This window comes from Uloborus diversus, chromosome 7 (genome assembly GCF_026930045.1).
Source record: "Uloborus diversus isolate 005 chromosome 7, Udiv.v.3.1, whole genome shotgun sequence".
Classification (NCBI taxonomy): Eukaryota; Metazoa; Arthropoda; class Arachnida; order Araneae; family Uloboridae; genus Uloborus; species Uloborus diversus.
The window spans coordinates 102,135,219-102,160,973 of record NC_072737.1 but is presented as its reverse complement, the minus strand read 5'-3'; the positions used below and the strand labels follow the sequence as shown (position 1 = coordinate 102,160,973).

Sequence of the window (25,755 nt, the reverse complement as noted above, 5' to 3'; positions counted from 1 at the left end):
TTTAGTTAAAAACCCAAAATAATCTTGACGAAACCCCCCAAATATCACAGAAAATTCGTAGTTGACTCGTAAGACAAACACGATATTTGAAGAACACGAAACGTATTAAAGAAATTGTAAAATGTCACCTTCCTTTGCCAAATTTGCATGTACACTGCACTGAAGACTTATTGGGCACATCTCATCAATAGCATAAACCAACATTGTTGACATTCCAATTACACTATTTTCATGCTTAAAGTTTCTACAAAAGAAACTTTTTGGTGAGCCAAACTGCTCCTAATCCACTATTTTCCTGAGCCAAGCTGCTTTAAAGTCACCATTTTCCTGTGCCTGATATTGCTCCAAAAGTGGGTTTAAGCTGGCACATCCCTATATACTATAAATTTAGCGGTGCCCACTGGGGGGGGGAGGTCATGGTGCATTAAAATTGTAAGGGGTGTTTTGAGGGGTATTTTTCACTTTTTTTGGCAGGGTCTTCGCGATATTTAGGAGGGACTACTTGGTACTGAGGACCACTTGGCACCTTCCGAATCCTAAGCCGACCACCGACAATAGAAATATTTTTACAACAATCATATTACATACTTGCCAACTTTTAACGGGAGACTCCCGTTTTTTGCTTCCATCGCCCGATTTCCCGTTTTTGCAGTTTTTTCAGTCAATCATCAAAAAGTTTCACTTTCTTCTCAATAGATGGCGCCCTTTTCTACTCTACCAATGTCAGGGAATAAGAATTTTTCCAATTAATAACTCATTTAGTAAAAATTAATTTTTTAGAAGCTTTCCACATTGCATGTTCGACGAAGCAAGTGCTTTGCCGAAAATTGCAGCAGATTTCAATCCTTTTGCATCTTGAAATTATATCAATTATTTTTAATGTTAGAAGTTATTTTAACATGTGCTACCCTATACCTACTTGATTTATATTGTATTTTCATTATATATTGATTTCCCCTTTTTTTTCGGATTTTAGTAATTAAATTTTTATAGCTACTTTTCTGGTAGAGGCTGGAGAATGTACGAAACTTTAAGCAAATTCACTCCTTTATTATTTAGTTTTTCCTTTGCAGTATATTTTAGTTGCTGCTACCAATTTGCTTACATCTGCAAAAATCCTCATTTCACTTTAAATTTGGTATTCATGTTATTTAAAAGCATAATTAAATCATTCTGTAGCAAGGATATGTTGATGATGAATCACTTATATACCTCTAGTAAAAGCTCCTGTTTTTTTTCCTTCAAAGGTTGGCAAGTATGATATTAGGTAAAATGAAATGAATCTAGAAGTTTTCTTTAATACTGCAACTATAAAAATGATTAAGACTAGGGTACCACAGATTGAAAATCATTACTATAAATGAACTAGCATTTGCTCTGAAAAAAACCAAGCCAATATGTACGCGTAGGATTTAATAGTTTCAAAAGTTTTTCCATAGACAACATTTTTATGTAGTTAAGGATTTGATAATGCCTGTTAACAGTTGCAGGAACATTAATGTTAATAGTAGTCAAATGTGTGAACATAAATGCAATAAAAAAGTAAAAATTTTACCTTAGAGCCGAAATAATAAATGAAAACAGTAAAAAGGAAGGAATCACAGAAAAGGAAAATGAAGATGTTGATTATCTTACTTACCATTAATTAGTACTTGAAGTTTCAATAATTTGATTTTATGTAAGGTTTTAATAATTTTTTAAGTCGTAAAATTTGGGCACAAAATACTAGATGTTCAATTTCTGTGATTTATAGCAGATTTCTACCCCACTTCTTGTAATTTTTGTGTTTAGTGTTTTTGTGTTTAGAATAGTTTTTTAGTGAATACTTAATCTATATAAATAAAACAAAGAATGTGTGTATATATATATATATATATATATATATATATATATATGTATGTTTATATGTTCCCCATACGAATCCACAGTTTTAGTTGAATCTGGACCAGATTTGGCTGGAAGGTACTTGGGCACCCGAGAAGGAATGTGGGGGTTTTTCAAATGCCAAAAAAGTACCGAACCATTCGAATTTTAATTTTAAGACCTGAAAATGGCATTAAATGGCTTTTCATATCCGAAATAATTATCCGTCCAGTTCAATTTTGGCACCATTCGAAAGCCCGCGAAAAATACCCATAAGGTTCATTCATTTCCTTCGAATTGCAAATAAGAAAAGGCTGTAAAATCACCGGCAAAAAATTAAAAAGCATCATTAAGCCTAATGGAATAGAAATTTTTTGTGGAAAATTTATCATTTGCGCAATTTCATTTTAAATTAGTGTGAAAACAATTCAGAAGGTTGCCACTTTTTTTTTCTCGACTATGACTAAATAAAATTTTGTTTTTGTTTTGAGATAAATTTCCCTTTTGATTATTACTTGACAATTTATCTTTTTTCTTTTGGATTTTAGGTATTGCATTTAATTTATTTGGGAATTTTTGATTTGCCGTTTTCTTTCTTTAAGAATTATTATAATGACGGGAAATTCACAATATTTTTTTTTTTCTGTAATTGAAGCCTGATTGTTGGACATGCTTCACTTGACAGAATTTTTATTTTCGAGGTAGACCGTGCAAAACCATGCAATGCAGCTAGGTGTAATTAATGTACTGTTTGATTTGTGAATTAAGTTTTATAATTTTCTAACTTTCATTGTGTCATTAAAAAATTTACAAACAAAGATGCAGTTTATTCTGTTCTTAACTCAACATGAAAAAGATTTTGAGAAAATATATGTAAAGCACCATATTTGATATTTTTACTAATGTTGCATGAACCTCCTAAAATAATGTGAAATGTGATGTATTTATTCTATGTTACATTTGATTCGGACAACATTACATTCTTTTGGTAAAAAAAAAAAGTATTTGAATGTAATTTAATCTTGTATTTTAGGCTGAGAAGTGATTTGTATCGCTGCAATTTACATTGGAAAGATGATAAAACACTTCTTATTGGGTGGGCCAATACTGTTAAAGTGTGCCAAGTTGTGCCATCTGAGGGCCCTAGAGCGTCTCTCACAACTTTAAAAGATCAGGGGGGTCCACCCCGCTTTTATGTTAAGATAAGTAAGGATGTAACTTTTTTTTATCAAAGCTATATTTTCACTAAAAAGCAATAAATAAAAATTTTATGTTGACACAACAGTTACTTCTTTTTAGGAACCTTCATTTTAGATTAGCAAGACAAAGTATAATGTAATAGCTTATATCTTTTAGAGGTATGCCAGATTAGGCACTAAGAAATCAAAAGTCTATCATGGGAATGTAAAGCGGAGTATTTGCAAATTTTTCTTTTCTTTTTGTTTTTCTTTCTTTTTTTGTCATCTTTTGTATTTTAACTTAATTGTGGAAGCTTGCTTATTTTGCTTTCCCTGAATGTAAAGCATGAAAAAATGCCCTATTTCAACGTTTCCCTGTTAGTATGAAATACAAAATGTCCCTCTGGGCAAATATCTCAAAACTTTATTTCTGTAGGTACTGTGCTTTTACCTCCCTCTGCCAGTAGACATTTAAAACTATTTTTATTAAGTTGAATTATCTTGATTTTTTTTATTTATAACCTGTTTTAAAAACTGGTTAACAAATACAGTAATGTCTTGGAAATTTTTAATACCTATTGTTTTAGTTTCACAGATGTGTGTACCATTTAAATATTTAATTTGGTTTATCTGCTACTTTGATTGGAATTTTTATATTTATATTTTAGCCTTCCCATTGCAACTAGGTTTTCCTGCAGCGTGCTATTTAAAAAAAAAAAAAAAAAAAACAATAATAATAAATAGATAAATATTTTAGCAAACCAATTCTTCAAAATAAAACCGGTTTACTTCCAAAAATTATTACTTTTAGTAATACTAATGATTATTATTATTCATTCATTCAAAAGTTTTATTTTTATCAAGCATGAGTTTTCTACATTTTCAAGGAAATTAGCTATTCTTTGAACAGTGGCGGTGCGAGAGCAAAAGTAGACGTCTGAGGTGCAGTTTTGTGAGGACACTTTTAAGCATCAAATATTCTTAGACAAATAATTGAATTGATTTTTTTACTTGGCACTTATAGTTCCCAATTCACTTCTTAATTACTATGACAAATTTTCGTGACTAGTAGCAAAATCAAAAAGAAGTTTTTTTGGTGAGGGGGGGGGGGAGGGGGCAGCACATTGAATTGAAAAAACAACCTGATAGAAAGGGAGTTTTGGGGGCTCTCCCCTGGAAAATTTGTAGTTTAAAAACGCCATTTTATGTGCTGTTTGCTGATGTTAGGGGAAAAAAGATACAGGGATCCCAGCGGAAACTTCTAAAAGTTGAAGCCTTGAAAACGCAATTATAGGCCATATTAAATGACTTTTGGGTCAAAGACTGTCCCCGATGGATTCTTTTTTTTATAAATGGGTCGAAATCAACTCCCCCCCCCCCTGCAAGTTCTCGAAATTGAAATTTCAAAAATAGAACTTTAGACAAACTTTGAAGATTGACCGGACAGGAGGTTCTGGAGCTGTTCCCGGAAAATTTTTGAAAAATATGGTTCTAAAAACGTAAAGCAATATTTTATATTCAGGAGCCATTCCACTTAAACTTTTTGTTAGAGTCGTTTAAAAAACCAAACTGTGCTTATGATATAAAATAATTTTGGTATAGGGACCCTTGCCGGAATATTTTCTGAAATTCAAGCCTCAAAAATGCGATTGTAAGGCCATATTTTGTAATATTAGGCTCCGTAATTTTTTTAATTAAAGCGCCAAAAACGTGATTTCAAACGATTTTTAATGTTGTTGAGTCTTTGGGGGCTTTCAGCTGGAAATATTGCGAAATTGAAGATCTGGAAACGAAATTTCAGATGTTCCATACTGCTTTCGGTGTGTGTGGGGGGGGGAGTTCGAAGGAGCAGCATTTTGAATATTTTCTTATTTTTAGACGAACTAGGAAAAAAGAGAAAAAAGAAAAGAAATAGGACGCGGGGGGGGGGGGGGGGAGTAGAGTTAGCTGATCAATAAGCTTTAAGTATTGAATATTTTTAATTCAAAGATTTCTTTTTCAAACAAATTTCACTCATTAATTTTTTTCAAAAGAATTAAATGAATCGTAATGTAGAAATTTGAAGAGAGAGGAATAATTGCAACATTTTCAAATCTTTGCCCGTGTCGGAAAAATCGACAATCAGGCACTGCTCAATTGTACAATGATTTTTTAAAAGGCCCCGACAGAGTTCTCCAATCAGGCCCCACATTTGGTAAAGCTGGATCTGTGCAGTTTCCCCTTCACGCACTATTTTGATTACTTTTGTGTCTGTTGTATTTAATAGGAGCCTTCAATTGAAAACATGGAAATTTCTTTAAACTTCTGAGAATTTTGTGAGGCCCCCTATCTACGCGAGGCCGTCCGCAATGGCCGACGCCTGGTGCCGCCAATATCTTTGAAGGCTTTCTGACTACGTTTGAGACTTCTAAATCCAGTAAGAAATCGTGACTGAAAATGCAGAGGGGAGGGATATCAATAACAAATTTCCAGCAGTTTAAAGGTTTTTTTTGTAAAACAGCAAACACATATGTTGCCCAAAATTATATATTGCATTTGAGATTGTAATTCCTTTGTATCCTGTAAATTTTCACTCATTCTGGAAGTTAAAAGTTGATTTAACTTATGCTACTTTTAATCTGCTCGTTTTATTTCTTATTGTCTTTCTTCATTTACTTTTTCCTTTTTTTTTTTTTTTGTTATTCATTTCTTTGAAGTTTTTAGTATTTTTCTTCTGTAATGCATTGTAATTAGTGATGTGGATCGGGTAAATACCCAGCGGGTAGGTAAATATTTTTTGGGTATTTACCTGGGTATTTACCCAAGGCCTGGGTAAATACCCAAAAACTGGGTATTTAATAAAAAATGCAAAAAAGCAAATGAGAATTTTTTTTTTAAATCTAAATATGAAATAATTGGTAAAACTGATATATACATATGTATTACACAGTTTATAATATTTTTTATTGGAAGACTTGATGAAATCATGAAAGAAACATATCGTGAACCAAAGAACCTTTCTTTTCAATGTCATAATTGGAGAAGTATAAGCAATTCATTATGAACTTCAGGATTTCAAAATCACAATCTAGGTTAGTCATATCCAAAATGAAAAAAAAAGGAAGCATGAGGGATGTTTGGAAGAATAAACTGAGAAGTTATTAAGAAACTATGGTGTTATTTATTTTATTGATATTTAAGTGATATCATGGAAAATATAGAAATAGTTTTCACATTAATAAACAAAAAAAAAAAAAAAAAGGCAAAATTTTCTTTTCTTTTGCCTTGCTCATTTGCATTTGCTCCCCTGTAGGGTGGGAAGGTAAATATTTTTTTGGGTATTTATCCGAAGGCAGGGTAAATCCCCTTGTAATTGCGCATTTTGCAAAAATTTTTTAGGTAGTATTAAAAGGTGACTATTATCTTTTTTAAACATAAACCCTAAAATAAAAGATTAAAAATTTTAAATGAATTTTAAATGTTTATGTATATTATGTGTGTGTGTGTATATATATGTGTGTGTGATACAGAATACACCTGAACAATTGAACTAAGTTTGGAGGAAATTTCTGCATAAGATATAGGTAAATAAATTGTAATAATAAATTGAGCGACATTTCGTTACATTTTGATGTCATGCAGGGACATATTACTGGGTTATAAAATAATAGGACCTTAAAAAATTGATGTTTGCTTTTTTTTTTTGTAACCAGTTAAGCTTTTTTCTTTTTGTATAATGGCTTTTTATATCTGAAATTTGACTATCAACATTGATTAGGCATATCCAACACATTTAATGTGAATATCATATTAGATTGCTAAGCTGTTTCACACAATAATTCTTTAAATATGTGATCAAAATACAATTTTTGGGCAAAAATTTATTGTTTGGTATATGGTTGGTTGTATATATACATAATGGAATACATACAGAAAAGTATTTTAGATGAATATAAATTTTTGAAATAAATACCCGGGTATTTACCCATTTTGGGTATTTACCCGGGTATATACCCTGGGTATTTACCCCTAAAAATAAATCCCCGGGTATTTTACATCACTAATTGTAATGCATTTAATAACATCCTGATGTGTCTCAAATCGTGCTTGTTCTTATTAGAATAGTTTTTAATCCACATGGAATTCAGCTTTTTTTCCAACTAGCTCTTTCATGCCTGTTTAATATTTTTTTCCTATACAGTTGAATCTAAATCTATAACAGTTGTCTCTAAATATAACTAATCTATACAGTTACTAAATCTATACAGTTGAACTCTGTTAATGCTACCACGGTTAATATACGAAATCATGGCTAAAACAAACATTTTGTTGATTAAGTTTAGTTTGCTACTGAACTTCATTGAAAATTTCACTGATATTGCATAGAACGAAAATTTTGGTTAAGACAACCAACATTTCTGACCTCTCCATGGAAAAATTTCCCAATTGAATCCCTTTTTTTTTGTCATTGCAGAAAGCTCACCATGCATTCCTAATCCTTTTGGTAACTTCCTACCCATTTTTGGTTATCAAGTGGTGACAGATATTCTACCTTTTTTACTATGGCACTGAACATTTTAATTCACAATGTCTGCAGTCAATGCAGCCCCCTACGTATTTTCTCATTGTCCCCGAGTTCAAGCTTGTTAGCTCTCAAGGGTAGAGAGGTTCTCTAGACTGCATTAGGCTAGGCTGGACTATTGTTGGCGCCAAGATGATTTTCCCCTTTCTATTCTTTCCCTTATTGCTATTCTTAGAATGAAAGCGCCAAAACTCATACTGTTGCTGTTTATCTTTGAGCAAGTACAGTGAATCCTATGTAAGTTGACCACCTGTGGTGCACTACTTTAGTGGTCAACTTAAACAGGTGGTCAACTTACAAAGGTTGATTTTAATGATAAGGGCTAATTCCGTGCCTGAAAAAATCGGTCAACGAAGACAGGTGGTCAACTTAGAAGGATAGTCAACTTCACAGGTTTTACTGTTCGTCTATTTAGGAATAATCTTATCTTTTCATTTGAGTATTGCCACCTGTCCTTTTCCCCCGCTCTATTATCACCTTTCTTCAAATAGGTTCGTCAGTTATCGTTAATGCCATTTCACACAATAAAAATGCCTATACCACATATTTTATTCTTCCCTAACACCAATAATGCAGGTTATTTCATGTTGTTATCTTTTCTGGTTCATGAAAGAAAAAAAATCTGTAGTAATTATCCTGACAGTTTATGTTTCTTCCAAATTAAATGCTGCTTTCTCTGGTAATGCTTTACAAACTAATAGTGGGTGGCATGAAAAGAAAAGCATTATCAGTTAGTGAAACGTTAGACATAAATGGCTGGCAATGTATTACATTATATAACAAATACATACAAAGTAAATTATAAACATGCATTTTTTTCTTCCCATTTTACATATTCACGGTTATTACGAATAATGGCTAATATGAACAAATTCGTATATTTTTGACGTTTCATATTAACCAAGTTCAACTATATTATGTTTTTGCTTTAAATTCACCATTCAGGTTGTATAGTTTGGTCTTAAACATATAAGATTAAATTAATTGAGTGATGACTTTTATTTATATGGCCTGTTATTTGCATAAAATCATTAAAGATGAATGCAAATGAATATTTTAAATAGATCTTTTCTATGTTTTAAAGAATCTTTTTTCTCTTTCTTGCAGCATCAATTTTCAATACTGATTTTTATATATGTGGTATTTCATCTCTTGGAGCTGCAATAGTTGTACTTACAGTGAAGAAAACAGAAGTATGAATTTTTATATTTTAGAGTGTAACAAATCTTTTTAAATGTACCTGTGATGAATATGACATCACTAAATAATTTTATAGTTTTGAAAATGTTTACTCCTTGCAGTTTGTGATTAAGGAAATAAAGATAATGATTTTGCTGAACTATAACTTTTTAAGCACAAACAATAGTGAGAGATATTTAATTCTGGTAACACATTACCTCTAGAATAGCAATTCTCAATCTCTTTTGATCAGCGGATCGGCGAGAGTTTTAAAAATAATTTGAGGACCGAGAGTTTTAAAAATAATTTGAGGACCGGTAAATGTTTTCTTTTTCTTCTTTTTTGTTTCACCCAACTAAGAAACAAACACTTGCATTTGCAGACTGGTAAAAACATGAATTTTGTTCATGGGCTGGTGAATGACTTAGCTTCCCCCCCCCCTTTTTTTTAAACTGTAATAATAATAATAAAGGAATTGGTAAATGTATAAGTAAAACTTTACTTGGAGTTAAAGAGCCATTGGAAATATTTAAACGTTAGGCATTCGATAAGTAATTTACTGTAATAATTATACAGAAATAATAAACCTTGCTAAAAAAACAATAAAAAGTACGAAAATTTATCACAAAATTCACGTAAGATGTCATACCAGATATTATTTTTATTACTGTGGAGTTTTCTTCTTTTTTTTCTTTAGTATGGAAGATTTTTTAACGTGGATGAGCAAAAATCTCTGGGGGACCAGTCAAATTGTTTTGTGGGCCTATGCCGTCCACCTGACCACCAGTTGAGAATTGCTGCTCTAGACCGAAAATAAATCATGCTCCACAGACGTAGAGGACGTCATGCCATACGGCAGCTCTACAACTTGTTCTTCATTACTTACCATGATAGTAAATTGAAAATTACCTTTGTGCCAACTCTGTATGCACACACTTAAAAATCCAACTTGATTAAACACAAATTTCCGATGAAAATTACACTCACATTTTTAGGACTTCAAGATTCTTTAGTATGTGCAGAAAATAATTGAGGATAAAATAGGCTATTTTCTTCACACAGCATTTACAAATTGTATCTTGTAACATTAGATTTGTTATTGTATATTGTGAAAGAAGTTACTATGGGATGACATTTTTTCCTGGAAGATCAATTCATTGCTAGTTTCTGAAAGGCTGTTGTAAAACAAAGCAAAAGGTTGCTGTTTTATTAAGCAGTATTATCAGTTAAGCTCCAACCTTCCTATAGGAGTTTTGTATGTATAATGATTTAACTAGGATTATTACTCTGTGGGATTTCTTGTTAGGTAACTGTAAACTACAGTTTCTCTCATTTTGGCAAAAATTGCTCATTTACGTAATGCTTTTTATTTTAGGAGCCTGTAAGTATAGGATCAAGACCTCAGTTGCGAGTACTTGAATCTCATGGGGAAAGTTATACATCTATTCTCAGTGATACACTTGTCTTGCGTGGCTATCAAGAATACAGGTGTAATGATTATCATTTAGGTAGGCATCTCTACAGAAATTATTATAATTGTTTAACTTTTTCATTTTTACATATTAAAATGTTTGGATGTGTTGTTTTTCGGGACAGTGTTTCACTTCAGATGAAAATGTAATAAACTTGTGAAAGTAAATTACTTTTATTTCTATTATTTGAAGAATATTTCCCTATTTTTGTAAATAATTTTTATTAAGTTTTCAAGAGTTTTTTTTATTGCAATATGTTATGTATTCAATTCTCTTAGAAATTTTAATTTTCTATTTGAAGAAATCAGATATATTAAACTCACTTTACATGACAAACCTCTACTCAAACATTTGATATCATAAATGTATATGTCAACACTTGATGTATCATTTTGGAAATTACAACAAGCAATGTATCGACTTCTACCATGAAAGTCATCACGGGGTTTTCCACCAATTGGCTTTCTGTGTGCTACCCTGAAAAAGTTTGTTTTATAGTTTAATATTGGTGTACTCACTTAAAGTCCAATTTTTCTACTTTCAGAGAAAATAAATTAGCAATTCGCGGAAATCTTCTCCATACTTTAAGGAAAAAAGAAGGAATAGGTTTTGCTGTGTTTTTCTTGAAAACAACCGCTATAAAAAGAGGAGAAAGGAAATGCAAAGAATATTTAGGGGTCATTCATTAATTACGTAAGGGTCCCGAGGGGAAAGGGGGGGTAGAAAAATCTCTACACATCCTTACTTGAGGGGGGGAGGGGTTCAAACCCATTCTTGCGTAATATTTTCCAAATCGATATTTTACATTAGAAATCGCACGCTCAAGTGGTTTGACAGGGAGTATATTTCATTTGCGTCTGGGAGGTAAAAAAGTATTAAGTTGAGCAGTTTTTTATTTGTTTTACAAAGAATGAATAGTGTAAAATATAATTAAATAATCTGACTATGAATGGCATGTTTTATTTTTAATTAGTATCACATCATATCCAAAAAAATGTTGGAAAAACATTCAGTCGAAATTCCAACTTTTTAGTAAATATTTCTTTACGCAAAAGGTTTAATTTAATAATTTTGAATTTAATTTCTATTCCAAGTATGCAAGATTCATTATCTTATTATTTTGAAAAACGAAATGGAATCTTACGTAAGAATAGGGGGTGGGAGTTGAGATATCTTCCGTACCCTTACATGGGGGAGGGGGGCCCAAAATTTACCAAAATCATCCTTACGTAATTAATGAATGAGCCCTTACAATAGAAAATGCACATTTCCTCTTATCTTATTGTAGGTTTCATTTTTCAATCAAAAATTTCGGTTAACAGCTCATGTTACAATCATTACAATCATTTACAAATTGTACTCTGAATTGATACCAGTAGAATTTTCCTTTTAATTTTTTGTAGCCCTATATGGTCATTATCTTTTCAATGATCTTTAGTTTCCGCACAGTTTTTATATAAAACATAAGCAAGTCTAGCATTTCCCACTCTGTCGACAATACTGTTAGTCTAATTAATGTTCAAAACCAAAAACCCAGTGATGCAAACGGCCCTATGGGGGTTGAGGAATAATATTTTTGTCTGTGATAGTTTTTCCTAGAGGAATGACAATGAAGTTGTCAGACAGAGGCAGAAAAATGACGCATCAGGAGCTGACAAATGACACATCATCAGCCCAACCATGATAATGTTTTTCTCACTGCAACATAAGATAGCTTGCAAAGTTATGTGAGATTTATGATCGTCAATAATTCACAGAGCAGGAGATTCTTTGCTTGGTTTCATTCAGTCAACTAATCATTTGGTTAACTAGTTTATAAATAACCTCTGGTCACCCGCTTTCAAACAACACCTCCCTTGATTCAATGCGTCGTTTATCCCCAGAAGAGATAGAAGCGCTAAGTCGCGTGGACAAACACTTATTTGTCACATAGACAAATAAGTGTTTACAGGATTTAATAGATTGGACAACATAGTTTAATAAATTCTGAAACACAGGGCAAGATGCTCGTCATCTTGCCCCGCGTTTCAGCCCGTCATCATGCCCCCCCCCCCTGGACTGCTTGTTTTAAGGGATTTGTCCCCCGTTGCCGTAGGGGAAGTCGATTAATTGACATTTGTTCATGGTAATAGGTAGGATTTAAACTAAGTTACTCATAAATACTAAAGAGACACAAGAAATCGTATCTGTAGCAGAGCTTATTTACACATGCATAAAAGTAATAACATAGCAACGGTAAACAATCAGAGCTCCAAAACTAACACAAATATGGGGATTTCAGCGTCTCTATAGGATATATGAACGAACAACGGATAGGAAAGCCAGTAGTATCCAGTTGATGTTGCTGACTAATGGAAAATGTAAAAAATAAGGCATTTGTCATCTTGCCCCCTCCCCTATGTGTTGTTTAAAATAATGTTATGCAAAAAAAAAATTTTAATTTTTGTTGATTCATGACTTTAAAGAGAATGAGAAACAATGAACTGTCCTGATAAGGTAAACAAAACTGCAGTATCTGCAAATTTTTCATTTTAATTTTTTTTGCATTTATTGTCATAATTTTACTTAGCTTTATTGTACAAATATCTGCGTTTGTCTTCGGCTGGAATTGAATGAGCTGGCGGCAGGGGCGGCATTTCAGCATTTCGTTTGGGGGGTCGAGTTTCTCGAACATGACTTTCCTAAGTACGGTATAAATACTTATTGGTTGACAAGAAGTGATAATATAATGGTTTTAATGTTAAGAATAATTAGGTTTGTTAAGAACAATTAATTTTTTTGCGACTAATGCATTAAATTTGTTTTGTAATAAGTAATCTCACAAAATATCTCGGTACTAGTTTTTATTTTTTGGCAAAGTTTTAATCTGCTATTTTTGGAGTCATGAAGAACAGAGAATTATATTTAATCAATATCCAGTGTTTTGCTTTATTGCCAGTACAGCTAAAGATGAAGGTTTTGCTTGCCTCATTGCGCTTCGAAGGTAATTCTCTAACCTCCGAGATACAAAAGTCAAAATTGGTTGACGTTCAGTTCTCCCACAGCTTTCTGGTTGTGTACTGAGTTTTTTGCCTTGAGGAAGAGGCTCCATTGTAGCCTTGAAATAGCTATATGCTGTATTTTCGTGTTAATTTGTGTTTTATTTACATTTTTTTTTTCAATTTAATCGCAAAAGTCATTTGTCAAATGACTGACCTGTTTGAAACAGTCAAAAAACAATGAAAGCAACAAAATTATGTCAAAAAACACATTTTCTTCAAATTCCGCTCTTAAAATAACTAAGAAAGCTTTTTTAATTGGACTAGTATTTATTTTGCGTCATTAAAAAGGATAGTAGCAATTCAAAAAACAATTCCTCTTCCCTCATGCTATTACTCATAAGTGTAATATTTTCTTTTTCGTTTTCTATAACCGACCTACATAATATGGAAATTAAGACCAATGATAAATGTATCTCATCAAATCCTGCCTCAATTTCTTGAGAAACTGAATCGATCATTTTATTCAAAATATTGATTTAATATTTTGACTAAAACTTCATGTGGGTTTTGTCACCTCTTCTACATTGGCATCCAGTAAAAATTGTTATGGAAAGTTCTGTCACGAAGTTCCACACTTGGTTCAAGTATGCATTAGTGCGAAAATTACTAAGAGTTTCAATTGTCAATCCAAGAATTAAGATTAGCGGATTGAAATTTTTATGATAGAGTAGCATTGTTCAAAAAACGCTCCGCAGTATAAATAAAGTAAACAAAAATTCAAAGTCATACATATTAAAATGATATCAGATTTTCTATTGATGAAAAGGACAGTTTCTAGTAATTCTTCCAGGAGGCTTTTATAGATTTAACTCTAGAATACCATCTTCTGTCACTCAGAGATTGTCAAGTAAAGAGCCTCAAGATATATTTGTTGATGTGAAAGTATTTTTTGGCGTGAGATGTTTTTCAAAAATAGCATATCTTTACCAAAAGTTACCATGAAAGCATATAATACATTGAGTTGCTAAAATGTGTTTCTACAAGGCATCAATGAACACTTACCAGCTAAACATTAAGTTATAATATGAGCATTAAAATTTATGTGAAATGACATGGAGTTCACGCGAAAATATTGCGTAGTCTCAACACTGTGCGGGCATCTTATACAAGATGCACCATCATAACATGGAGTACACAAATATGAAATATTTACCATGAAGAGATTACTTCTTTAATTAAGGCAAACAATTATTCTACACCAGTTTTTTCTGTTCTGAAAATGCAGGCAAATGATTTTCTAAGTTACCGAAATTGAATGTACCCATTTTTTATTAATCTTAGTGAAATATTTCAGGGTGCAACCGCCCCCTCTCGCCCTCCCTATTTGCTGCCCCTGGCTGGCGGTGTATTTCATGTAAGTGTGTTTGGTTTGCGCCAAAAATAAAGCATGAAAAGAACTTCCAATTCCAATATTTTTACTATTGTTTGTGGAGAATCACAAATCTGTTTCTTCATATGCCTCAAAATTCATTTTTGTATATGCTGCCATTTACCTGCCCACATCAGTGCAGTTCTGTGTAATTTGTTTCTGTATCATTCTAAATTTTAAATTTAAATGAAGTGTTTCTTTTCGGTATTGTTATTATTATTTTGTGTCTGACAAATTTTACTTTACTTTATTCTGATAGCGAAAAATTAATAAGATCTGTACGTATAATGATTCCTTGCTGATTGGAAACACAAAGAAGTATTTTTTTATATTATGTATGCAAATTTTAATAATTGCTGTTTACTTTAAACTTTTTCTTTTCTCCCCCTCTCCCCTTTTTTTGTTGTATATTTTTTCCAAAAAGTGTCCTATATTTTGTGAATTAGTTGCTTTGGTCCATGTTGATCCCTTTTCTGGGAGAATTACCACATGAAAGCAGAAAAGCCATTTTTCTTAACTGTTCACGAAGAATTTGTTAAATCTAAATATTGAGAGGCACTACCTTTTGTGAACGACTAATTTGGAGGGCCTTCATAAAGTTACTGTTCAATTGTAGATAGGGCTTCAAACTTGTGAAAATTTGTACTTACTGTTGGTACCTCACCCAGTTTTAGAAGTTTTTAATCAAAATCCAATGGTTTTATTTATGTACTTTATTTTTTTGGAAAAAAGGGAAGAGGAGGGTTAGTGTAAAGAAAGATGTAATAAATTGTTTGATCTCATGTTGCTTTTTTTTTTCTTACAGAAAGCCTGTCTGAAGAAGGACTATATTTTATATTAAGTTTGAAAGATTTTGTTGTTGCTAAACCTAGGAATGATGACGATCATATAGCATGGTTATTGGAACATGATCGTTTTAAAGTAAGGTCTTATTTTTGGCTCATTTAAATTTTTTTTCTAAAGTTTTGACTTCGCATTTTATAGGTAATTTATTATAATAAAAACTGGGCTCTGCCAGTTAAAATTGTATATTTTGTTTTGCCCATTTTTGTTTTATCAAGTCCTCTTGCTCTCTTGCTTATATTTGCCTATGTGCTACAACATGGTGGAACAGCCAAGAGAAGGTTCATGACTAACCAGCAAGCTTATTTTTAGTTTTGTTATAAATCAAGTGTAACAGATGCATAACCCATTTTTAGGATTAAACAGCTTTTTTTTTTTAAATCAGTTTATTAATGTTTTAACTGAAAAAAAAGATAAATTAATAAAATAAATACAGCTTTGTATCAGTTTATTTCTCACGCAATTTTATAAATTATTTTTTATAAGTTTCATAAATCAAAACCTATTGATGGTTCTTCACAATTAATCAAGGAATTTCTCAAAAATGAAAATCAAGTGATTACTGGGATTTACTTAACTGAATTAGATGCACTTTCCGGTCTGTATGCAGTTAATACTATGCACAGTTTGTCATTTTGCACATTGTTCATCCAGTGCTTTCCATATACAAGTTCATAATTCAAGATTTATCAGCACCTTACGAAGACCAAGTGCACTATAGTTAAAAATAAAAATAATTGTCTTTAAGCAAAATTTGTATTTTCAAATATCTGACTGCTGCCTAGGAAGCATGTAAACAGTAAATAAATAAATAAATGAAATTGCATGCTACCAAGAGAAAACAGAAATCTCAAAAGAAAGAAAAACCTCTTACATACACTTTAATCTTACCATTCCCCCCCCCCCTTATTAAGTGGAAATGTAGTAAGTTTTACTTGGATCATTAATAATTCCAGTAATTACTTCAAAAGCAACAACATTCTTAAAAACTACTTTTGTAAATAAATACTTAAATTGTTGAGAAAGAGGTTCACTATTTTCAATTAATGCAGCTTTTAAAAGTTGTTTGGGCATGGTTGAATCTTCCTTCTCGGAAATTTAGCTTAGTGAATACAAGCATGTCAGCTATTCCACTGCCTTGCAATAAAGGTTTTTCAGCTTGATTGCTCTTCTTAATCCTAAACACTCATATAAGGCATTGAGACTGGAGTAGAGGCTGCTAAACATGTTACATTTCAGAATTAAGGGCAATTTCTGCTCATGAAATGCAATCAGAGTTGATATAAGAGATCACGCCGCACCCCTAGAGATGAATCAGTTGCAGCATTTTAGTACACAGTAGGTGGAAGAATTCTCCTTTCAAAGCCACCAAATTACGCCTAACTCCGTAGGGGGGTATAATGGGAAAGTATTGACTATTTCTCTACCTCAAGTATTACATAAGTAAAATACATTCTGATATCTATGGGCAGCATATAATAAAGGATAAGGGGGAAAATATTTAAAATTAATTCTTATTATATGTTAGCATAAGAAAAAGGAATAATATTAACAAAACTGAACGATTAGCAGCAAAAGATCTTGATGTCGTTCTCTCACATCTTGGGACTTGGGACAATCCAACCCCTGGATGACCCTGACAGTTTAATTAATCAAGCTGACAATGTGAGCTTGATTAATTAAAACAAATCAATTACAAAGGTCACAGGTGTGCATTCTTTTATTCGCATTCAATATAAAATACCCCATACTTTATTTTTTAGTTAGATTAGAATATTGTTCTTGTATTTTGAACATTATATTGCTAACTGAAAATGATTCTTGTCTTATTTTATATATTTATTTTTTCTATCTTTGTTAGGAGGCTTTGAAAGCTGTCAGTGAAAGCAAAAATTTGAGAAAATATACGCTTTTGGTAAGTATTCAGTTATAAAAATTTTTCTTTACATATTAAGTGTTAATAAAAAAGCATTACTATTTCCTTGCCATTTTTTTCAAATCAGCAGTTAAATTTCACTTCCTTCTAACAGAATAAAAGTTTTGCAAAGACTTTTTTAAAAATGGCAATGTTGCGGTCATGATCTCATGGGTGAACTGTTTTATAACAAAATGTTTGCCAAAACAAAATAAATTTGTTTTTGCACAGAGGAAGCATTTCATGGATTTATAATTTAGATTTAAAATCAGGGTTCGTATGGGTCATGGAAATCCTGGAAAGTCATGGAAAAAAAATTAGCAAATTTCAGACCTGGAAAAGTCATGGAAAATTGAAATTTTCAGTCTAAGTCATGGAAATTTATTTTCAGTCATGGAAAAATGTTCTGGGAAAAAGTAACAGTAGTTAAAAAGAGTATTAGAAATCTTGAGTGATTTAGTATTGTGTGTGTGTGTGTGCACCATGAAAGCTATTTAAATTTCAAAATTGAACGATCTCAAAAAACATTGCATCCAAGTTCGTTTCCATCCCTCCTAAATTTGTATTTTAAAATTTGTCAGAGTTTATCTCAATTTGTTGAAGGTTTTTAACAATCTTTAGTCAGGCGATAGAATACAGAAATAGGGGAACTCTAACGCTCAAAAACAGTAGTGCCCAATATACGGCCCGCAAAACTAATCCATGCGACCCACTGGCACGTTCAGTGTCATTATTCAAACATGTTCTGGAATTTCTGAACCTATTAATTTATATGCATTTGAAAATATACAAATAAGTAAACAAGTACATTTAAATCAAAAGATTTATTTACTGTGAAATGTTTTTATTTATATTTTTTTTAAATAAATATCTGGTTCAGAAATTTATTGAAACTTAGTAATGATTCATTCAACCTTTTCCCCAATCATTATTATTCTGCCTGTTTATAAAAAATAGTCGACATTTAAGCGACATTCACTGTAGTTTTACTTAACTTAAACGTATATGATGAAAACAGACAAGAATTATACAGTTTTTTAGGTGTACACCGATATTTTTTCAATCAGGTAGTGGCATTCACAAAGAAGTTTTGCTAATGCTCATTTCCAAAAAAAAAAGGGCAAGTTTAATATGAAATAGTACTATTCTCTTCATGTAACTAGGTCATGAAAATTTTCATGAGTCATGAAAAAGTCCTGGAAAAGTCATGGAATTTTTTCATCCAAGTAGAGTATGAACCCTGTAAAATTAATTTAAATTTATTATTAATATATTTTTAACACTGTTGTTTTCTTTTGTTTTTCAAGGATGTTGGTAACATATACTTGAATCATTTATTTGAGTTGAGACAGTATAGTGATGCTGCTGAGTTATGTGGAACAATATTTGAAAAAAACAAAGATGTTTGGGAAACAGGCGTATATCGTTTTGCTGAATTAGGACAGTTGAGAGTGATTGCACCATTCATTCCTACTGATGACCTGGTTTTAGTTCCTGCAATTTATGAGATGATTTTAAATGAATTTTTACAGTATGATCAAAAAGTAAGAAATTTTGCCATAAATCAATTGATTAATTGTGGATGAAGGGTGGAGGTGAGCTAATGTAATAACGTTTTAAAATCAATGTATGTAGCATGCATGTAATGTTATAATTCCATTGTTGAATAGTTACTTTTAATTAATACTTCTCTTAAGTATATTTAATTATTCTTTTTATTTACAGATATTTCTATTTTTAAACTTGTATTCCTTCATGTATTCCTCCCCCCTTTTTCTCTCTAACTCAATCATCTTAATTTAAGATTAGTATTCATTAAAAGGAAAAAAAAAATGTCCCTCCACCTCTTCAATAAATTTTGTAAACATCATGTTTTTGAAAATTCAGTTTTGCTTAAACTTTAATCATTTAAGTGAAAAAGTGCTGGTAAAAATATCGCTACTGCTTTTTTTTTTTCTTTTTTCCTTTTTTTTTGGTAAATAACTCTTTTTAAAATGTTATACGATTTTTGTATCTTTGTGTCTCTCATAATGGAATTTTATATTACCATTAAACATTCTTGCAATTTTTGCAACCTTCTTTAAAACATTGAGTGTTAATTTTATTATTACCCTTTCATAACCAACATTAACATCACATATTGAAATTTTATTACAGCATATTCTTATCTTACGATTCATTCATGTTTCCTGTATGACTTTAAAATGTTGCAAAACATACATGCAACTTTTGTTGGCTTAAATAATTTATTACTAATGTTTATTATTGTTACTGTGTTACTACTGTCGTTTTTTTTTTTTTTTTTAAGTGAAAGGGAAATTCTGAAAGTTTAATTTGATTTTGTTGCATGTTTGCTTATTTACTTCCTTTTACAAAAAAAGAAGCATTGTATTCACAAAAAAAAAATAAAAAAAAAATAAAAAAATTACTTAAAATTCGGCCTTAATTTCCATTTTGCTCACCCTCGAATTAATGTTCAGTTTTTTTTTTCAACTTGACCACACGCGGATAAGTGCCTAAGAACGTATAGACATGCGAAATAACCGTTTTGACGATCCCTGAGAAAAAAAACCACTATTCTCATGACGTCTGTATGTACGTATGTATGTCGCATGACTCAAGAACGTTACGTCCTAGAAAGTTGAAATTTGATACATAGACTCCTAGTGGGGTCTAGTTGTGCACCTCCCTTTTTGGTTGCATTCAGATGTCCCAAAGGGGGCTTTTTACACCTTTTTTGGAGTAAATCAATGTTAATTTCAATGCAAACTCATGTGGTGTTATAATTTATGCAAACACTTGGCAATACATTGGCAAGCTCTTGGGTCCCCAAGTTTTGTCGCCAACTTGAGGACAAATTTGGCGTTTTTTTTTTTTTTAAATTTGGTTTCCATTTGGCCATTATTGATGATATTTAGAGTGTTAACACTGTTGAATCACATTAAAATTGCCAATAATTGGGAAATAACTTTAAATTGGTGTAAAAGGAAGCCATGTTATGCACACATCAGCTTGTTTTTTAAAGGAATCGGAAATGTGCATATTGTTTCTTAAAATTTTCATAAAATATGTTTTATATGATTTCTTTTACTGATTATGCCTAAATTAATTTTTAGGGCTTCCTGAATTTGGTTCGATCTTGGCCAAGTCATGTTTATGATGTTCCAACCATAATTACTGTTGTTTTAGAGCAACTTGCTTTGTTTCCAGACTCTAAACTACTGTTGGAAAGCCTTAGTGAATTATACATTTATGATAAAAAGTTCGACAAGGCCTTCAATGTCCTTATAGAGTAAGTACATTTATCTGAACGGGAAGGGTGGATCATTTAATTTACAGCTATAAATTTCCTTGTATTTTACATTAGTTATTACATTTAATTGAATTGTGCTGAGAATAAAGTCATCCTATATTTGCATTAAATCCTATATTTTTTATGAAGAAATGATAAACCATTCTATCATTCCTATAAAGTAGCAGACACCTCACTCAAGATCAGCATTGCTGATTTTTTTTAAACAAAACTGAGTCGAACGTCACACTAAATTAAAATATTTTCAGTTCCTGTATAAATGCATAACTTTCAGTTAAATTTGATTTTCAAGAACAAATTTTCTCGCAGAACTATCTCCTTTGCTGAGAAGAAATGATATGGTAAAGCTGTAGACAAGTTTGCTCATTTGAGGTTTTTAACTCAAAAAAAAACTTTTAAAAAGAAAATGCAGCCCGACAAAATATATATTTTTGAAATTTAGCCCACCTGTTTAATATGCTGGCCACTCATGACCTAGATGCTGTAAGATCTTTGCCATGACTATTTGTTTTTCTGAGGTGCAATTGTTATAAATATGGTTATTAATAACATTTTGTTTATTTCATTGAAAGAAAAATTAATCTTTGTTCATTTTTCTCAATGCTTTTTATTTTAGAATTGGAAGCAAAGACAGAATCTTTAAACTGATACAAAACCATAATCTGTTTGGAAGTGTTCATGACAAATTAGATACTCTAATGGAACTCAATCCATCTGCAGCTACTAGTCTGCTTTTGAACAATGTTGAAAAGGTCCCTGTCAATCTAGTGGTTTCAAAGCTGAAAAACAAGAAGCAATTATTGTACGAAGTGAGCATTCGTTTTTTGCCTATATTTTAAGGAACTGGCTTAGTATTTTACGTTTTGATTGTTTAGTTTATTTTCCAACGTGTTAACGTTCTGTGTTGATTTTTAAAGGCAGTTTGGTTTTACATAGTTTTGTGAATATTTTTTTCAGCAATAAATATAAAAATCAATCATTTATAAAATGACTTGTAAAATAAGTGAATTATGGTTCATGTGCTGTTTGTTCAGAATTTGCTTCAGATTTCCATTCATTCATGCCTTGTTAAATCTATTATTCATTATTGGGTTGCACTAGAAATTCATTTGAACTTCTGACATGGCCATAATGAAGATTGCCATTCAATTATAAATACTCTTAGAATAATATTTTGTTTGTGATTGTTAAAGCTATTTGTCAAATTTCCAAAGATGCTTGGTAACTAGATTGCTATCATTTATTGTTAAGCAAATAGATGGTTTGTGTTATTAAATAATTTTATTTCATTCAATCAATTTCAGTATCTACATAAAGCCTTTTTGAAGGATCCTACTTTGGGAGAGGAGCACCACGGATTATTAGTAGAGCTCTATGCTGAGTATGCACCTGAGCTTTTGCTACCTTTTCTTCGAACTTCTCACAATTACTCACTTGAGTTTGCACTTGACATTTGTCAACAAAGAAGTTTGATTCATGAAGTTGTTTTCCTTTTAGGTAGGTAATTTTTTCAAAAATGATTCTGTAGTCACAAAATTAGTTTGGTGCATTTGACGACTAAAAAATATCAAACCATATATTTTCTAGCTATACTGAAAGAAAAAATCATTTAAATTTAGGGAGTATCACAAAGGTGTGAAAAATAATTCCAGAATTTAAAAAAAATGAGACCATTAAGCCAACAAAAAGGGCACTTTTAAAACTGTTGTACCAGTGCATAACTGAACGATGAGAAATATTTGAAAGTCAATGTTATTTTTTGATTCTTTCGGGCCTCAAAGACTTGGTTTACTGTTGTCTGACATAAACTCTGTTGAATTTTAAAAACAAGCATTGCTATGTATATAATTTTGATTCATCCAATGCAAACAAATATTGAACTATAGTAGTTCCAGATAGTAGGGAACATAAGTAGCCATCAAGTTAAACACATTGTATCTTCATTAGGAAGATAATATTTACTTTGGAATTAAAAATTTTAAGCTGTATTTTTTTTTTTTTTTTTTTTTTTTTTTTTTGCATTATCTTATCAAAGCAACATCAACATGCTTTGAAAATGTTGCTAACAACTTTTGGTTTGACAAACTTTTGTTTAACGACATTCCAAAGTTGTTGACAGCTTTTTGTAACTTAGAAGAGCTTAAGAGAAGGGGTGGGAAAAATTTACCCAGGCATCAAAAGGGATATTGTAACAAAGAAAAGCTATTGTGACTGAGTTGAACTGTGAAAATGCAGGCTTTTCTTTTAGCAGCCATACAACAAAAATCCTCCAATACAAAACGTTGCTCAAGAGTAGTAAAGCACAAGGGCGCCCATATGGGAGGGGGGGGGGCAAGTGGGGGCTCAAGCCCCCCCCCCTTTGGAATTAGAACTTCCTTGCTGTTCGTACTTTTTTCTTTGCAAAAATGTAAAAACATTCCTTCTCCAACAATTAATGAATAAGTTATTAAAAATGTCAAATTTTAATAACATGAATCTGTACCGAAATCGGTTTCTATGGAAAAAATGTCCTGCTAAATCATGGGGGAAATATCTGAGCGCCCCCCCCCCTTAAAATTTTGCATATGGGCGCCCTAGGGAAAGCAGGCAGTTAAATTTACTGCAAGCATAAATTTTCTCTGAAGTTAACTGAAAAAAAATAAAGAAAAATTCTTGCAATTTGCGCAAAAAGTTTCTTTGTGGAAAAAGACTTATTGAGTCATATTCATTAATTTCAATAAAAAAACCCTTAATAATCCATATTGCTGCTAGTTTTTAAGGCTTGATGTCATATAATGATGGAAATATGTTCTGGAAATGTAAAGCTGGTGGCAGTTCTATTATGGAATGGATCAGGTTTGGAATATCAGGAAAAACTGATGTAGTCTGTTTGAGCAATCATTTGAATGCTAACTGCTATCAACAGCTACTATAACAATATTTAATTCTATAATCATGACACATTGTGAGGCCGATGTTTATATCTCAACAGGAAAACTCTTCTGTTCATATGACTTGATCCCTTTTGAATGGTTTTTAAAAAATGCTCATTATCAATTCTTGAGCCTTCAGTCCCAACTTCTGCAAATCTTCAGTGCATCAAATTTCCCTTGATCAAGCTATAAAACACCAACAATGAACAAATTTCTTTGTTTAAAATTTGTTGCCGAAAGCTGTTTTAAAACCAAGTAGACAGCCAGCATAAACCCCCAATTGTTCTAAACTTAAACATGTATGAAAACTTTGCAAAGATAAACCAGTTATTACCATGTATTCTAAAAGTGAACCAATACATTCAAAATGAAAATTTGTGATAAATACATTTTTGCTCTCTTTTTTTTGGTAATAATTGTTTCCTTATACAATCCACCCTATTTATCATGACATACATTGGCTTTAATATAAATCAATAGATTGCTGATCCTGGCAAATCTGGTTTGAAAAATAATGTTGAACCACCCTACTTGGTACGTCATAGTTTGAACGGTAACCTTGTTTTTAATGTCATTTTTCAAATGCAAATTCTCTTTTGATTTAATAGTTTATTGAGTTAAATGTTAGGAACTTAAGCTGGTAAAAGCCATATGTGTGGTGTAATTGCATAAACACTACTCTTCATACTGGATGATTTAAAGAACAGGTAACATGTTTGACAAACTCAGTGGATCATAATATGCTGTAAAGCATTTGAAAGGAACTTCCCTATTGCTTCGAGACAGCCCACGTCTCGAGGGGTGGAGTCAAATGAAAACCTTGTAGGAGGAATCAACTCAATATTAGTCTAATAGGTGTCGTGGAAGCTATCTTGTAGTATTATCTGTTAGGAAACTAAAGTCAAAAAAAATAGATTCATTCTTTTGAAAAGGAAATCTGCTGGTAATGATTACAATACTAAACCTACAGCAATAATGTACTTCTACAACACAATTCAAAAATACTTCTTCAGAACAACGCATTACTATTTTTGAGGCTCATTGTCTTGAAACATTTTTAAATGTTTAATCTTGTGATATTTTTGAGCATTAGTATATTCTATATATTTTGCAGTTTAGTAATGAACACAATTTTATTACTGTTATTGTAATTAATAAACTTATCTACATGGTTTTTTTTAATGTAATGCTTGTTTAATTATTTTGAAAAATTTAAAGTGATATTGTATTTTTAAAAAATTAATAGGTCGAATGGGTAACACAAAACAAGCACTGGAGCAAATTACAGAACAACTTCAAGATATAAATCAGGCAATACAGTTTTGCAAAGAACACGATGACAAGGAGCTCTGGGAAGATCTTATTGAAAGTTCTTTGGATAAACCAAGTGAGTATGTTATATAGATTGTTCATCATTTAGAATTTTTTGACGAGTAAGTGACATAAAAATTGTATGTGTGCAAAAGCATTTAAATATATATGCAAGTTTTTATCTGAATAACATGTTCACTCATTTATAAATTGGGTTAGTTTGGTTAAAAACAATTTATAAATTGTTGCATGCAAGTTTCATGCTAATTTTTATACAGAAAAGTGCTAAAACATTCTCCATCTATAAATCTAAAATTCGTTTTGTTTGAGGATTTAGTATTATTTACTGAAGTAAAGACATTCATCCTTGAAACTAATGTACAATTCTATTTTACAAAGCTAAGCTTCATTAATGAGTGATGTCATTTCAAATATTTTTACGAGATTGACATTTTTAAAGCTTTAAACAAAAGTGATGTTGAGATTTTGGTTAATTTTAAATTCATCTGACATTGATGTAAATGGCAGTAAAAGTAGTACTGTAAGTGAGGAGGATTTGTTTGAATTAGTTCTTTTTAAAAAAAATCTCAAACAGAATTTGATTCCAAATTAATTAGCAAGTTACAAATTTTATTTTAGTACTTGGGGCTTCCACCCCCTGCCTGCTACCCACAATAAACAAGCTCTACTCACCAAGTGAGTGTAGCCTCCTCAATAGTAGCAGTCTTTGACAGTTGATTGGTGGTTAACTACCGAATTGAGAGAAATTGAATTAAAATACACAATATTGTTTCTTTA

The 25,755-nt window shown here is 31.5% G+C and overlaps 1 protein-coding gene across 2 annotated transcripts in view; it reads left to right on the top strand.

Annotated features, from left to right (window-relative positions):
- LOC129225959 (vacuolar protein sorting-associated protein 41 homolog) overlaps positions 1-25,755 on the top strand; it is a 67,133-nt gene that overhangs the window by 28,776 nt on the left and 12,602 nt on the right. For both annotated transcript variants that reach the window (XM_054860515.1, XM_054860516.1), the window contains 10 exons: positions 2,897-3,069; positions 8,710-8,795; positions 10,157-10,289; positions 15,469-15,584; positions 17,368-17,421; positions 18,729-18,965; positions 20,538-20,713; positions 21,351-21,543; positions 22,039-22,231; positions 24,893-25,033. In XM_054860515.1, coding sequence (XP_054716490.1) covers positions 2,897-3,069; positions 8,710-8,795; positions 10,157-10,289; positions 15,469-15,584; positions 17,368-17,421; positions 18,729-18,965; positions 20,538-20,713; positions 21,351-21,543; positions 22,039-22,231; positions 24,893-25,033 — 1,502 coding nt within the window. The remainder of the gene's footprint in view (positions 1-2,896; positions 3,070-8,709; positions 8,796-10,156; positions 10,290-15,468; positions 15,585-17,367; positions 17,422-18,728; positions 18,966-20,537; positions 20,714-21,350; positions 21,544-22,038; positions 22,232-24,892; positions 25,034-25,755) is intronic.